This window comes from Lucilia sericata, unplaced genomic scaffold (genome assembly GCF_015586225.1).
Source record: "Lucilia sericata isolate MDLA Ls3-8-SP2 unplaced genomic scaffold, ASM1558622v1 Contig000137F_arrow, whole genome shotgun sequence".
Taxonomy (NCBI): domain Eukaryota; kingdom Metazoa; phylum Arthropoda; class Insecta; order Diptera; family Calliphoridae; genus Lucilia; species Lucilia sericata.
Window position 1 is genome coordinate 221247 of NW_023994169.1, and position 13562 is coordinate 234808.

At 29.2% G+C, this 13562-nt stretch overlaps 1 protein-coding gene across 19 annotated transcripts in view; it reads right to left on the reverse strand.

Annotated features, from left to right (window-relative positions):
- LOC119601032 (plasma membrane calcium-transporting ATPase 1) overlaps nucleotides 1-13562 on the reverse strand; it is a 554548-nt gene that overhangs the window by 203094 nt on the left and 337892 nt on the right. For 3 of the 19 annotated variants that reach the window (XM_037951691.1, XM_037951693.1, XM_037951692.1), the window contains one exon: nucleotides 9840-10419. The exons of 14 other annotated variants lie outside the window; for them this stretch is intronic. In XM_037951691.1, coding sequence (XP_037807619.1) covers nucleotides 9943-10419 — 477 coding nt within the window. In that variant the 3' untranslated portion in view covers nucleotides 9840-9942. Of the gene's footprint in view, nucleotides 1-9629; nucleotides 10420-13562 lie in introns of those variants that run through there. 2 more of the 19 variants (XR_005231176.1, XM_037951690.1) reach the window with 2 other exon arrangements.

Below are 13562 nucleotides of genomic sequence, written 5' to 3' on the forward strand. Positions count from 1 at the left end.
TTTTGAAACTTCTTTAAAAGAATATTTTTTATTTCATGAAACAGCAAAACAAAATTACTTTTTATTCATATTATAGAAACTTATAACCAAGGTACTCATCATTGGTGTTTAAAACGCATAGAATACTTCTCACTAAGGAGAACTACTCGGTTTTCTGGTACCGGTTTTCTGCTACGGAGTTTTATTTCGAATGTTAAAAAACCCGGTTTGCTGCAGTCGAATAATTCGGTTTATTGTAAAAATACATTTTTTAATATGCGGTCGTTAGCTTTTAAAATAAATATAAAATAATTTTTTTATTAGTCGCATGAAAAATAATTATGAACTTAATTTATCGTTAATTAATTCATAAATATTTATAAAATTTATAGATGGCCACCGATTTTCTGAAGGAAGTCTCTAGGAATTTAGGTTTATATTGATCCTCATAAAAGTTAGTTTACGGCTTAAGTTCATTTATTGCTTATTTATGACTATAAAGTGCGATACTAATATTTATAAGACTAATATAATCATAAAAACAATTGTTTGAAATTGACCTTATATGGGCATTGGGTCAAATGAGGTCTGATTCAAAAAAAATACTTTACAGAATCCTTCAAACATACTCCTGACTAATTTTATAACGATTGCTGCATAATCGAGGCGCTTACGAGTATTTAAGCGGGGCTATGTGGCTAAAAGCAGCTAATCACCATCTTTCTTGGACCATAATAGTGCTATATACTAAGTTCCCAGATATATTTAAGCTTCTGATCTGTAATTTAACATTAACCAACTCTAGAAGTGGTTTTGAGTCCATTGGAGACCTTTAAGCACTATTAGTTTTGGTTTTTACTAACATTACCTGACTGACATAATATAAATTCATAAATAAAATTCAATATAATTCCTGATTTTTCCAGTTGACGATAAATAATAATCTTTCTATGTTCGTGTAGAAGTGAAAAATTATGAATAAATGTATTTGTTTGATAGATTCACTGCATTTCACCTTGCTTTAAAACCGGTAAAACTATTTTTTCAAAAAGTAAACAAGTAAGAAATTACAGTCGGGCGAGGCCGAAGATATAATACCCTACACCTGTTACAAAAATAAAATGTGATTTAGTTTTCATAATAAAGCATTTAAGTTGAATTGAACCTTGACTTGAATTATACTTAAACCATTTATTATTGAATAAAATTGTGGACATTTAAGTCAAATGAGACATCTATATATATAAAATTCTAACGTTACTGACTGACTGATTCACTGACTGATTCATCATCGCACAGCCTAAACGGTTAAAGCTAAAGAGCTGAAATTTGGACAGGGGGTTGGTCTCCCACCAAATAGATCCACTAAGACGGGATTTTTGAAAATTCGAATGTTTAGGGGGTAAAAACGGGTAATTAGGGAATAAACGGGTAAAAACTGTATTTTGGTACTTTTTTTGCACCCCATGTATCTTTTAAACCAGTGAACATTCAAACATTATTTTTGACTCCATCATAACTTGACGAAAAAATAAAAATATAAATTTAGTACTTTTTGGTTATTCGGATGTTTAAGGGGTGAAAATTGTACCTATTGTTGGTACTTTTTTCATAAAACATTGATTTTGGTTTATTAACTTATACATATAAATACATAATAACGGGCTCCCACTACGATGTTGCAACATTTTGGAATAGAATTTTTATTTCGTTAATGGGGAGGAAAAAAGTACCAAAAGGGGTAAAAACGGGAAATTTGATTTTATTCAAACACAATGATCCAATTTAGATAACAAATTTAAACTTAGAAACACTAAATACCTAATGGGATGTTATTTAGAACCTTGGTACCAAGTGATATTTTTTGGTACTTTTTCATTCTCCAACTGGTACTTTTTGAGTTTTCTATGATATTGAAATAGAAACATGAAATTAATAATAAAGGGACTTTTCGCTACTTTTTCATTCTACACAGGTACTTTTTTGAGTTTTCTTTAAAATTAACCCTGGAAACATCAAACTAAGCATGTAGAGCCCGGAGTAAATGAGAATCTATAAAAGGGGACTTTTTCGTCCTTCGACTGGTACTTTTTGAGTTTTCTATAAAATTTAACTTAGAAACATGAAATTAATCAGTAGAGCCTGGAGTAAATTAGAATCTATAAAAGGGGACTTATTGGTACTTTATCGTACTTTGACTGGTACTTTTTTGAGTTTTCTATTAAATTGAACCTAGAAACATGAAAATAAGCATGTAGAGCCCGTAGTAAATGATAATCTATAAAAGGGGAAATGATAATCTAGAAACATGAAATTATGCATGTAGAGCCCGGATTAAGTGAGAACCTATAAAAGGGGACTTTTTGGTACTTTTTCGTTCTTCAAAAGGTACTTTTTGAATTTTCTATAATATTGAACCTAGAAACATGAACTAAAACATGTAGAGTCCGGATTAAGTGAGGACCTATAAAAGGGGACCTTTTGGTACTTTTTCGTTCTTCAAAAGGTACTTTTTGAATTTTCTATAATATTGATCCTAGAAGCATGAAATTAAGCATATAGAGCCTGGAGTAAATGAGAATCTATAAGAGGGGACTTTTTCGTCCTTCGACTCGTACTTTTTGAGTTTTCTATTAAATTGAAACTAGAAACATGAAAATAAGCATGTAGAGCCCGGAGTAAATGAGAATCTATGAAAGGGGACTTTTTGGTACTTTTTAGTTCTTCAAAAGGTACTTTTTGAATTTCCTATAATATTGATCCTAGAATAATGAAATTAAGCATGTAGAGCCTGGAGTAAATGCGAATCTATAAAAGGCGACTGTTTGGTACTTTTTCGTTCTTCAAAAGGTACTTTTTGAATTTTCTATAATATTGATCCTAGAAGCATGAAATTAAGCATATAGAGCCTGGAGTAAATGGGAATCTATAAGAGGGGACTTTTTGGTACTTTTTCGTTCTTCAAAAGGTACTTTTTGAATTTTCTATAAAATATAACCTAGAAACATGAAATTAAGTACGTAGAGTCCGGAGTAAGTGAGAACATATAAAAGAGGACTTTTTGGTACTTTTTCGTTCTTCAAAAGGTACTTTTTGTGTTTTTTATAACATGAAATTAACCATGTGGAGCCCGGAGTTAATGAGAATCTATAAAAGGGGACCCTTTGGTAATTTTTCGTACTTCAACTGGTACTTTTTGAATTTTCTATAATATTGAACTTAGGAACATGAAATTCTTGTCCAAATTAGCATTAAGAATTGAATTGTATTGAATTTATTTTAATTTGAATTTTTATTATTATTATTTCATTATATTATCTAATTGAATTTGTATAAAATGAATTATTAGTTTGTAAGCTTTTCCCTTTTTTGTTCTATTTGAATTTAAATACTTTTGTAAACCCCAGTTTATATACATAGTTAACTTATTTACAAAACTAACTTTATTTAGTTTATTTACTATGTATTAAACCTTACGAAACATAAGTATCCGTTATAACGTTGTGTGAAAAGAGCCTTCAAGGCATTTATAAAATTAATAAACGTTCACTTCTTCAACAGCAAGCTTAAGGTGAGCATCAATATTTAAATAAAATACCTTTTTATTTAAACACTAATTCCCTTGTGTTTTTTTCTCTTTTTTCCCCACACGCTATAACTACACTTTATAATTTCTCATTCCTTGAGAAATTATAAAGTCCTTTAAATTTATTAATCCTTTCCGAGGAATATATCAGGTCTTTTGGTACTTTTTCGTACTTCATTGGTACTTTTTGAGTTTTCTAAAATATTGAATATATAAACATAAATTTAAATAGGGGACTTTTTGATATTGCAGATATATATACATTTACAATAATATTTATTTTATTCCATTACGATGAGGGTAGCGAAGCACACTGGGTATAGCTAGTAACTAATAAACTTATTTACATAAAATTTGGCATTTAATAGGTCTAACCTCAAAAGTTAACAAGTAAGAGTGCTATATTCGTCTATGCCGAATCTTAAATACCGTCCACCAGCAAGCTACTATTTAGTAAAACCCATTTAACTATCTAAATTTTAGATAACTTGACTTCATTTAGGAGCTACGACCAATTACGGGCCTCTCCAGAAAAATTACGTAGAGTGATACATATGTATGTATGTATGTATGTATGTATGTATGTATAAATGATTTTCGGAAGAGAGCCTTATATGGGAGCTATGACCAATAATGGACCGATCCGGGGAAAAATTGTTAGAATGATTTATACGTATACAAAACATATTCAAGTTGAATTTTATACCTATAGCTTTATTTATCAATGAAACATATGCGTTTAAATGATTTTCGGAAGTGGACCCTATATGGGAGCTATGACCAATTATGGTCTTATCCGAAAAAATTTCGTAGAGTGATTCATATATAGACGAAACATATTTGTGTCGAATTTTATCGAGATACCTTTATTTGACAATTAAATATGTGCGTTTAAGTGATTTCTGGAAGTGGGCCTTATATGGGAGCTATGACTAATAATGGACCGATCCGAAAAGAAATTTGGTAGAATGATTTGTATGTACATAAAACATATTCAGCTCGAATTAGATCTACGTTGGTAGTATGATTTCTATTCATATTATATTTGTATGTACAAAATTTTGTGTTTATACCGATATGTTTGAGGGAGTTATTAACGATAAACTTATATCCGGGAATATACACCTTTGTATGGGGGTTATGGGAAATATTGGATCAATTGCTATGAGTTTGAACATACTTGATCCCTGGTACAAAAAAATAATGTGTGACAAAATTCATCGAAATATCTTTGGTAGTTTCTGAGAAAACTACTTAAGAATTGGGAAAAAAACGTTATTTTTTTCCAGGTAGTCTGAAATTTTTAATCGTATCTTTTTACGTCGTGAACCGGTTTTACTGATTTTCAATACCAAACTGGACCGAATGTTTTGGGTGAATTTCGTGAATTGTTATTGCTTCGTTTTAACGTGAGCGTGTTTTACACGACAGACGGACGGTCGGACATAGCTAAATCGACTCAGAATTTCTTAAGGATCAAGATATATATAATTTGTTGGGTCTCAGATGAATATTTCTTGGAGTTACACACGGAATGGTAATGTTATATATAATATATATCACCGCTGATGGTGGTGGAGGGTATAAAAAACTCTATATGATATCGATTGTTCTTTTTTGAATAACTGCTACGAAACGATTTTCAAGAAATTTGGCAACATACAGTGTTTGAGGATGAGAATGTTTAATACACCAAATCCGAATAAATACACCTATAGCACTAATTTCTGTTGTGATCTTAATGAAATGCAATGACCTTTTTCGTCCACTTTTTGTTACATTTATGATGCTAAAGATCATGATATATAATTCTTATAGTAGAGTTGAAGGCCTAGTTGCTCTTACTCGTTTTTTCCGTGTTATATAATGCCATTTATTGTATTATATAATAATAAAATATAATATAATTCTCACAGTATATGAGAATTATTATTTAGTTAAATTTTTAATCAAAAATTTATTTTTATATGGAAACTAAAATGTTTGTAGATCCTTAACTAACTTTACGATTAGGTAAAATAAAAATCTGTATTCAATTTAATTTATTATCAAAAATCGATTTTCATCTAAAGCGTTTTCCACCGGAAAACTGTTTTTATTTAAAAACCTGTAATCTGCTGTATATTCTAAGAAAATAACTATTTTAAAACATAATCTTTATTAGATCTTAAATGAATGTCTACGATGCCACATTTGTATGCAGAATAAAAACTACTGAACAAAAACCGCTTCTAAAATAGGGAAAATAATATATTCATATTACATTTTCACTTAAATTCGAATTTTAAATCGGCTGTAGTTCCTTCCTTTAACACCTAAATCTATCCAGAAAATCATTCATATCTCCCCTTAAAATTTTTATTTATATAACTCTTTAAAAAATTACTTTAAATAACTCTCAATTTGAGAAAACAATAAAAATTCATAATCACTCATATTTTCCATACAAATCGAGTTTTATATCAAAAATAAAAAATTTAAATTTATTGTTAATCGAGATAACAATAAAAATCTATGATCAGGTAAATATGCCATCAAAAATTATATTCATATAAATTCGGTTGCCATTTTTCAAATGCAGCTCAAATCTAAAAAACCGTAATATGTATTTGACTACTCATTAGAGTGTCCCGAAAGACAGCACTTTTGCAAATCTTATATAGGTAGACCTCTTAAAGATGCATAGAAAGCATTGTTCATATTAAATTTGGATAAATTGATCTTTTGATATCTTTTTATACTTTTAGAAAATTATCCACCAAAAATTCTGCACAACTTTTTCTGTATGTAGCGCCGTATTTATTCTAAGCTTTTCAAATTAAATAATAATTTTGAATAACTCCAGCACACATTTTCCATTTACCATTTACAATTCCGAAATTTTTTTTAATTAGAGGAAGACGTGGATATTTTAGTAAGTAAAATTATTTAGGTATCTGATTTGTAAATCTAACGATATTTGACCTTTATTTCTTCGAATTTAATAAGTTGTGTCTAAATTCAGTCAAAACTTTAGTGTGGATACATAAATGCTAATGAATAAAAATAATATGTTTAAACCTACTTTTGTATAAATGGATGTATTTTTGAGAAACAATGATGAGGCAAAAACGGTGGTTTTACTCTTTAATGAACTACTCAAAATTGTTTGTCAAATTAAAAGTTGTTTTGTTTTCTTCTTTTATTTTAGAACAGAAAAAAATTTTCTTATTTTTTAAAGAAATTTGAAATCTTCCAAATTTTTCATAATTTTGTGCAGAATGTTTCATAATCGTTTCAGAGTTTCTTTAATTTGTAATTAATAAAATGCCCCGAAGCCTTTTGTCTCTATACAGCAGGGGCACTACAATTCAATTCTACTGCACATGGGAAAAATAAAACAACTAATTTGAAAGTGTCCTTAGTAGTGATTTCAGTATTATTTCTAAAAGAAGTTTCCTAAATGTTTCCGAAAATTAGTCAAAATTTCCTAATTAAAGCTCATTTTCAATTTGTAAATTTTTAAGGGATATTTTTGTCCAGAAACTGACATTAAGTATTAAACAAAATACAGAAAAATATAATAACTATTTTATCGTTATAAGCTAAATTTTGACATATATTAAAAAAAGTATAGTCATTACAGACAGAATAATATTATCTTTATTTTAGAAGAAACCCGGGCAACGCCGTGTACGCGCAGCTAGTTATAAAATATTTTTATTATATATATATAAAAAATCGAATATCTCGAAACCTAATTTTTGAAAATAGTTAAAGGATCGAATTTTCTAGGATTGTTTCTATTAATTATAATTTTTTAATGAAAATTGACTTACATTGATATTTAATTTCATCCAGGATATAACTTTTTAAAATAAGTCTATTATATTACACAGTTCAAATTATATATTTTTCTAAAAAGATAAAGAATAGCACTAAAACAGGGAAATACAATTTTTTTAATAACCACTATTTTTAGTACTGACAATACCAAAAACAATGGCACCAAAATATTTTTAAAATTATAGTTTTTACGAGAGATATATCAAAAGAAATATATTTCCTTTTTAACAGTCTATTATTTTGCACTTTTGTAGGTCTATACCAGGTACACTAATCAGGTATATGCATCACTACAACAATACAATAACAAGAGGCATTTTGTTTTTGTGTCAGTATGAGCTTAATGTCAAAATCATTAAATATAAATAAAATAAGAATGTTTTGATGTTTGTCTTAAAAAAAAAAACAAAACAATATTTTATTTTAAAAACATAATTTAGAAAATAAAAAGCAATTTATCGTATTGTGGCAGAAAATCTAAGCATGATATAAATTATCTTAATATACCTACATTGTTTTGTTTTGTGTGACAAAAACTAATCTAGTCCATGGAATGATCTACAGTCCTGGTTATATACATTTTTATTTATAGTTAGGACTGTAAACTGGGATATAGTCCAGGTTTTAGGCTGATCTATTGTACAGACTATGGAATAATATATAGTCCAGTCTTTGGAGTAATCTTGTCCAGAATAATCCGATCTAAGCCTAATCTAGTTCCTAATCTAATAGTTCTCCTTGCCTTAATTTATTTAAAGAACTCGCAAATCTTTTATTATATTATTCATCTTAATAATACATCTACATCTTAACAGTACATCAATCCACTATAATAATTTTACGGCTCCAATTTTCAGTAAGACCGCCAAAACCGATTTTTAATGACACAGGCATTAAGTTTCCAGGCCACATCGATCATTTCATTCGATTCATAACGATCACTAGGTAAATTATTTATAATGGGTGTGGTTTGTTGTACCCACAAACTAACAATGGCATCGATCTTAGCCCCATCTTGCAGATGCAATTTGTCAATTAATTCGACCTGCTGTAGGGTTTATTGATGTACACTAAACGTTTAAGTTCTTCCAAGACGTTTTCACGTTCGGCCGAAGAAGGACCCTTCTCTGAGGAATCCCCGCTCGTTGTTTACATATAGATATATTTTTTATTGCAAAGCTTCAAACTTTTTTACAAGCTTTAATAAATTTATTTAAAATTCAAATTAATTTATTTTCACTGTTATTTAAAATAAACAATAACAAAACAACTTTGACAGAGAACCTATACCACTGAGAAATAAAAAATAATCAGCTGTTCGATTACATATACCTGTTTATTGTATCATGGTCTATACCAATATTTCGAAGTGTTACAAACGGACAAAATCAATATACCCATATTTTTTGATGGTGGGTATCAAAACAATTTTACTATGAAATGTTAAATATTTCCTATCAATGGATTTGTAAGAAGTATACTTTGGTCTCTGGGTTTTGACTTTTTATATATTTTTTTTTTTTTTGGGCCTGTGTAATTAATGTGGCAGGCAAATTCCAGAGATCAGTATGGTAAATTTTTGCAAGTTTTATACCATAAAACAGTATTAATAATACGAATTTTAACATGAAGTAAGAAAATAAAAGGCCTATTTTTACACATTCACATATCATTATAACTTCTCAAAATAAAATTACCATTTTGAAATTCTTCGACATGTATCTATTAATCTTCCAGTGTCAATATTACTTAAATGCTAATAAAATATGACTGAATTAAAAAAGCATAAAGTAAATTAATAACAGACATAAATACCTTTTATTTGAGATTTAAATCATCAACTTCTTAAAGTTAGTTTGATGGAAAATCCATTTGCCATTTCGTTTCTATTATTTTTGTCCCCTCTGTATAAACATACATATTCCTTAACCACATTTCGTGAGTTCAATCATTAATTTTTAATCACACATCGTCTTCTGTACCACTTTTAAATGTCCTAATATTATAATAATAATTAATAATTTTTCTGTAAGCATCGGTCCATTGTCGAACCAAAAACCCATATTACGGATTTAATCATACCTAGTGTAGGTTCGCATATATTGGGTTATACCTGTTTTTAAGCAATTTTGTAACTAAAACCCGCTTTTTGCACACAAAACTTTGCCAATTAAGTAAAGATTCCCCTTTACTTAACTGATAACGTAAGACTTCTCGTGATAGTCAAAAGCTTTATAAATATCATTGGAGTAACGACCAAATACTTTTGGTCTGTTTATAAGACTTATGTATTTTAAAATAATGAAAAAGTATTTATTTAGTATCTTAAGATATACATACACTTCAAAAAGTGTCACATTATATTTTATTATGGACCTAAATGTAGATTATTAATAACAATAATGTGTGGAATGAAAAAGAGGTTAAGTATTAAAATTATTTCGTCCACGGTACTTGAGTCTATTTTTCGTCTGTTCGTATTCTGTCCAGAGAAGACTTTATAAATAATAATTAATATTGTATTGAAGTAACATTTCACTTGTAGTCGATATTTAAAATCGTGTTTCGCTTTGTACTGTTTCAATTGGTGATGTATGTTGCGTTGATTTATAAATTCGATCATGCAATGCCTTTTGCTCTTCTGTTTTTGTTTGAGAATTCCCATGTTCGCCTTCTGATGGGCCTGCATAAGCAGCATCATTTCTACTACCATTGATTTTTTGATATTTTTGTGTTGTAGGATCTTCATCTATATAGATCATATCAACTGGTAGTTGTAGTGGATTTTGTTGTTTTGACTGCTGTGTTTGTTGAAGGGCTTGCTGCGGCGTTTTTGTCAAATTTTTGTTGTTGTTGATAGAATTTAATGTAAAATTTTTATTGTTGATTGTAGGACTTAATGAATTTGAAACCCCTGCTCCATAGGCAAAATTAGCGCTACGTGGACTACGTAAGCTGTGCAGGCTGTGCATAGAACGTCGCTCATTCAAGTCCTCAAGGTTGGACTTAAATGCGCGGATTACGCGCAACTGCAACAACAAAACAGGAAAATAACGAGCAAAAAAACAAAAACAAACAAAAATAAAACAAAAAGAATTAAATAAATTGTATTAATCAACAACAAAGTAATGCAAAGAAATTATAATAAATATTTGTTACATTTAAAAATAATTAAGCAAGCAGAAACAAAACATATAAGTATATAATAATATTAATAAAATAATTTAAAAATATAAAACAATAATCTTTATATAACAGTAAATGTATTTTTAGTGTTTTAAAAATATACATAAATTAAGGGTATTTTGTAAATAATAGGCACTGTGCAAAATAATGAATGAATTTTGGTTAAGATAAATCCTCAAATGTTTTAAATTGAATTGCAACATATTATTATATTTTGCAATATGCTTAGTTATCTTTAAAAAATGTTCATTTGTTTTTCATATTGCAAATCAATTTCTACTTTTTACCAAATCTGTTAAAGTCTGTTTCAAAATTAAATTAACGATTCGAAGGAAATTTTAGTTGTGTATAATAATTTGTATCTATAACGATATTCATAATGATATAATACTTAAGCCCCCAAGTAATACGATCTGTGTACAAGAGAACGGATAGGATAGTCTAAACACAATATGTAACGAAATCATCACACATTGAGAGAAAATACGGATGGAAAATTTGACAGTCGTATGACTCTCTTCATTTTTTGAAATGATTCAAAAAACAAGCAAGTTGCATTAGATCAGGGATGTATTTTTATGTAAACGCACACAAAAAAAGTGAAACAGCTGTTTCCATCTTACTTTGTTATTGTTTTATACCAATCGTGTAAACACAAAAAATATATGTAAATCATACGACTTTTATTCTCTTTTTTGTCATACGGTTGGAATTTCATTTTACTTTTTCATTAGACTTGTCGTACGTAAAGTGTGATCGTCTTAAGGGCCCTTTAACCAGATTTTGCTAAAACCATATTATGAACTAGTATACTTGGTTTTCTATGAGAAATTTAGTAAAATCTCTTTCAAATACGATTACAATTATGTGTTAATGAGGCTTCTCATACAAAGATACAAATATTAAAAGTTTTTTTTTGCACAGCACATTAATTTGTATAATATAGTGTCCCGACGAACAGCCTTTTTAAGAATTTCATGTAGGAATACCACTAAATCGATGTGTTTTTATCAATTTTTATAAATTGAAATGAATTCAATTTTGAAAAATTAATAAAAACTGAAGAAAACGCGAAGTTTTAACTTGAAGCCTAGAATGCGAAGAAAGTATGAAAAGCACGCAATGCTTTGATGCGAAAACGCGTAGGGTGGACCTTCAGCTTAACACCACACTTAGAACCTCATGATTCTAAAGTGTGTACACACCAAACAAAGACTAACGAAACATTTGACAACATTACAAATATTACAAAGCATGACAACCGACATTCGTGTTCACTCTGAACTCTGCTATTTAGATTTCAAAAATTTATTATTCAATCAAACAGATAATACACGCTGAACATCTAAAACGATTAAGGCCTAAATATTATATGCATACACTAGTTTAAGCAACTGAGCGAATATAATTTATTTGCATAATATGAAAAGTGATTTTCCTAAATTACACTATGCGACAAAAATAAATACCTGGGAAGTGATACTATCTGAAAGGTGGATCCGAGTAGAATAAGAATATGTTTTTGAAATTTGCCAAACACCTCCAAAATCTTGAGTTACGGATAAAAAATAACTTTTTCGTACTTTTAAGCACTTATGAGTCAGTAACTTAGTTGAATCTGAACCGATTTTAAGTTTCTCAACGGATTTAGAAAGCAGAAGCTAAGGCCTTTATAATGACATATATAACGTTTAAGTAACTTGGATAGATATGTGTGAGTTTCACCAGCAAACATATTTTTTATTTTAGTTTTGAACCGTTGTCCAAGTTTGGAGATGTTTTATAAAAGTATTTTATATAGGAACCATACCATTTATTAACTGATTTGAAACCCATGTTTATTCATGAGTAAAACGCAACTTTGTTTTTAAAAATCCGTTAGCAATTGACGACGTTATAGGTCTTTTCCTTAATACAAAATTGTTCAAAAACTGATTTCTGAAGGATGCTTTATATGGGGGATAGGGTTAAATATGGGCCGATCCTCGAAAAATTTTGTGGAAGGATTTATGTATATATAAAAGTTATTTATTCCGAATTTCATCGTGATATTAATATTAAGAGGAGAATTATGGAATTCAAGTCATTTTCTGAAGGAGGGTTTGTGTGGGGACTAGGGTCGAATAAGACCGTATTGTCTAAAGAATCTGCAGTATCACTAATGATTACAGCAAACTCATTTATACCGATTTTTGTATTGATCGGACCTTATTTGAACCTAGTCCCCATGCAAATCCTCCTTAAGCAATCGACTTTAATTCCATAATTCTTACATCAATATCACTATGAAATTCAGCATAAATAACTTTTATATAAATCTAAATCCTTCCACAAAATTGTATGAGGATCGGCCCATATTTAGCCCTATCCACCATATAAAGCATCTTTCGGAAAATCAGTTTTGGAAAAATTTTGTATTAAGAAAAAGATCAACAACGTCGCCAATTGCTAACGGATTTTTTAAAACAAAGTTGCGTTTTACTCATGAATAAACATGGATTTCTAATCAGTTAATAAATGGTACGGTTCCTATATAAAATACTTTTATAAAACATCTCCAAACTTGGACAACGGTGCAAAACTAAAATAAAAAATATGTTTGCTGGTGAAACTCACACATATCTCTCCAAGTTACTTAAACGTTATATATGTCATTATAAAGGCCTCAGCATCTGCTTTCTAAATCCGTGGAGAAACTTAAAATCGGTTGAGATTCAACTATGTTAATGACTTATAAGTGCTTAAAGGTAGGAATAACCGGTTTTTTGCCCGTAACTCAAGATTTTGGAGGTGTTTGGCAAATTTCAAAAACATATCCTTGTTCTACTCGGATCCACCTTTCAGAAAAATAGTATCACTTCCCAGGTATTTCAATTTTCGTTTATTTTGTCTCACTGTGTTATGTGTGACACGTATGTAAATGTTTCTCATAAACATTAACGAACAATGAAAGAATTTTGTAAAGATTTTACAGTTCGCACACCCA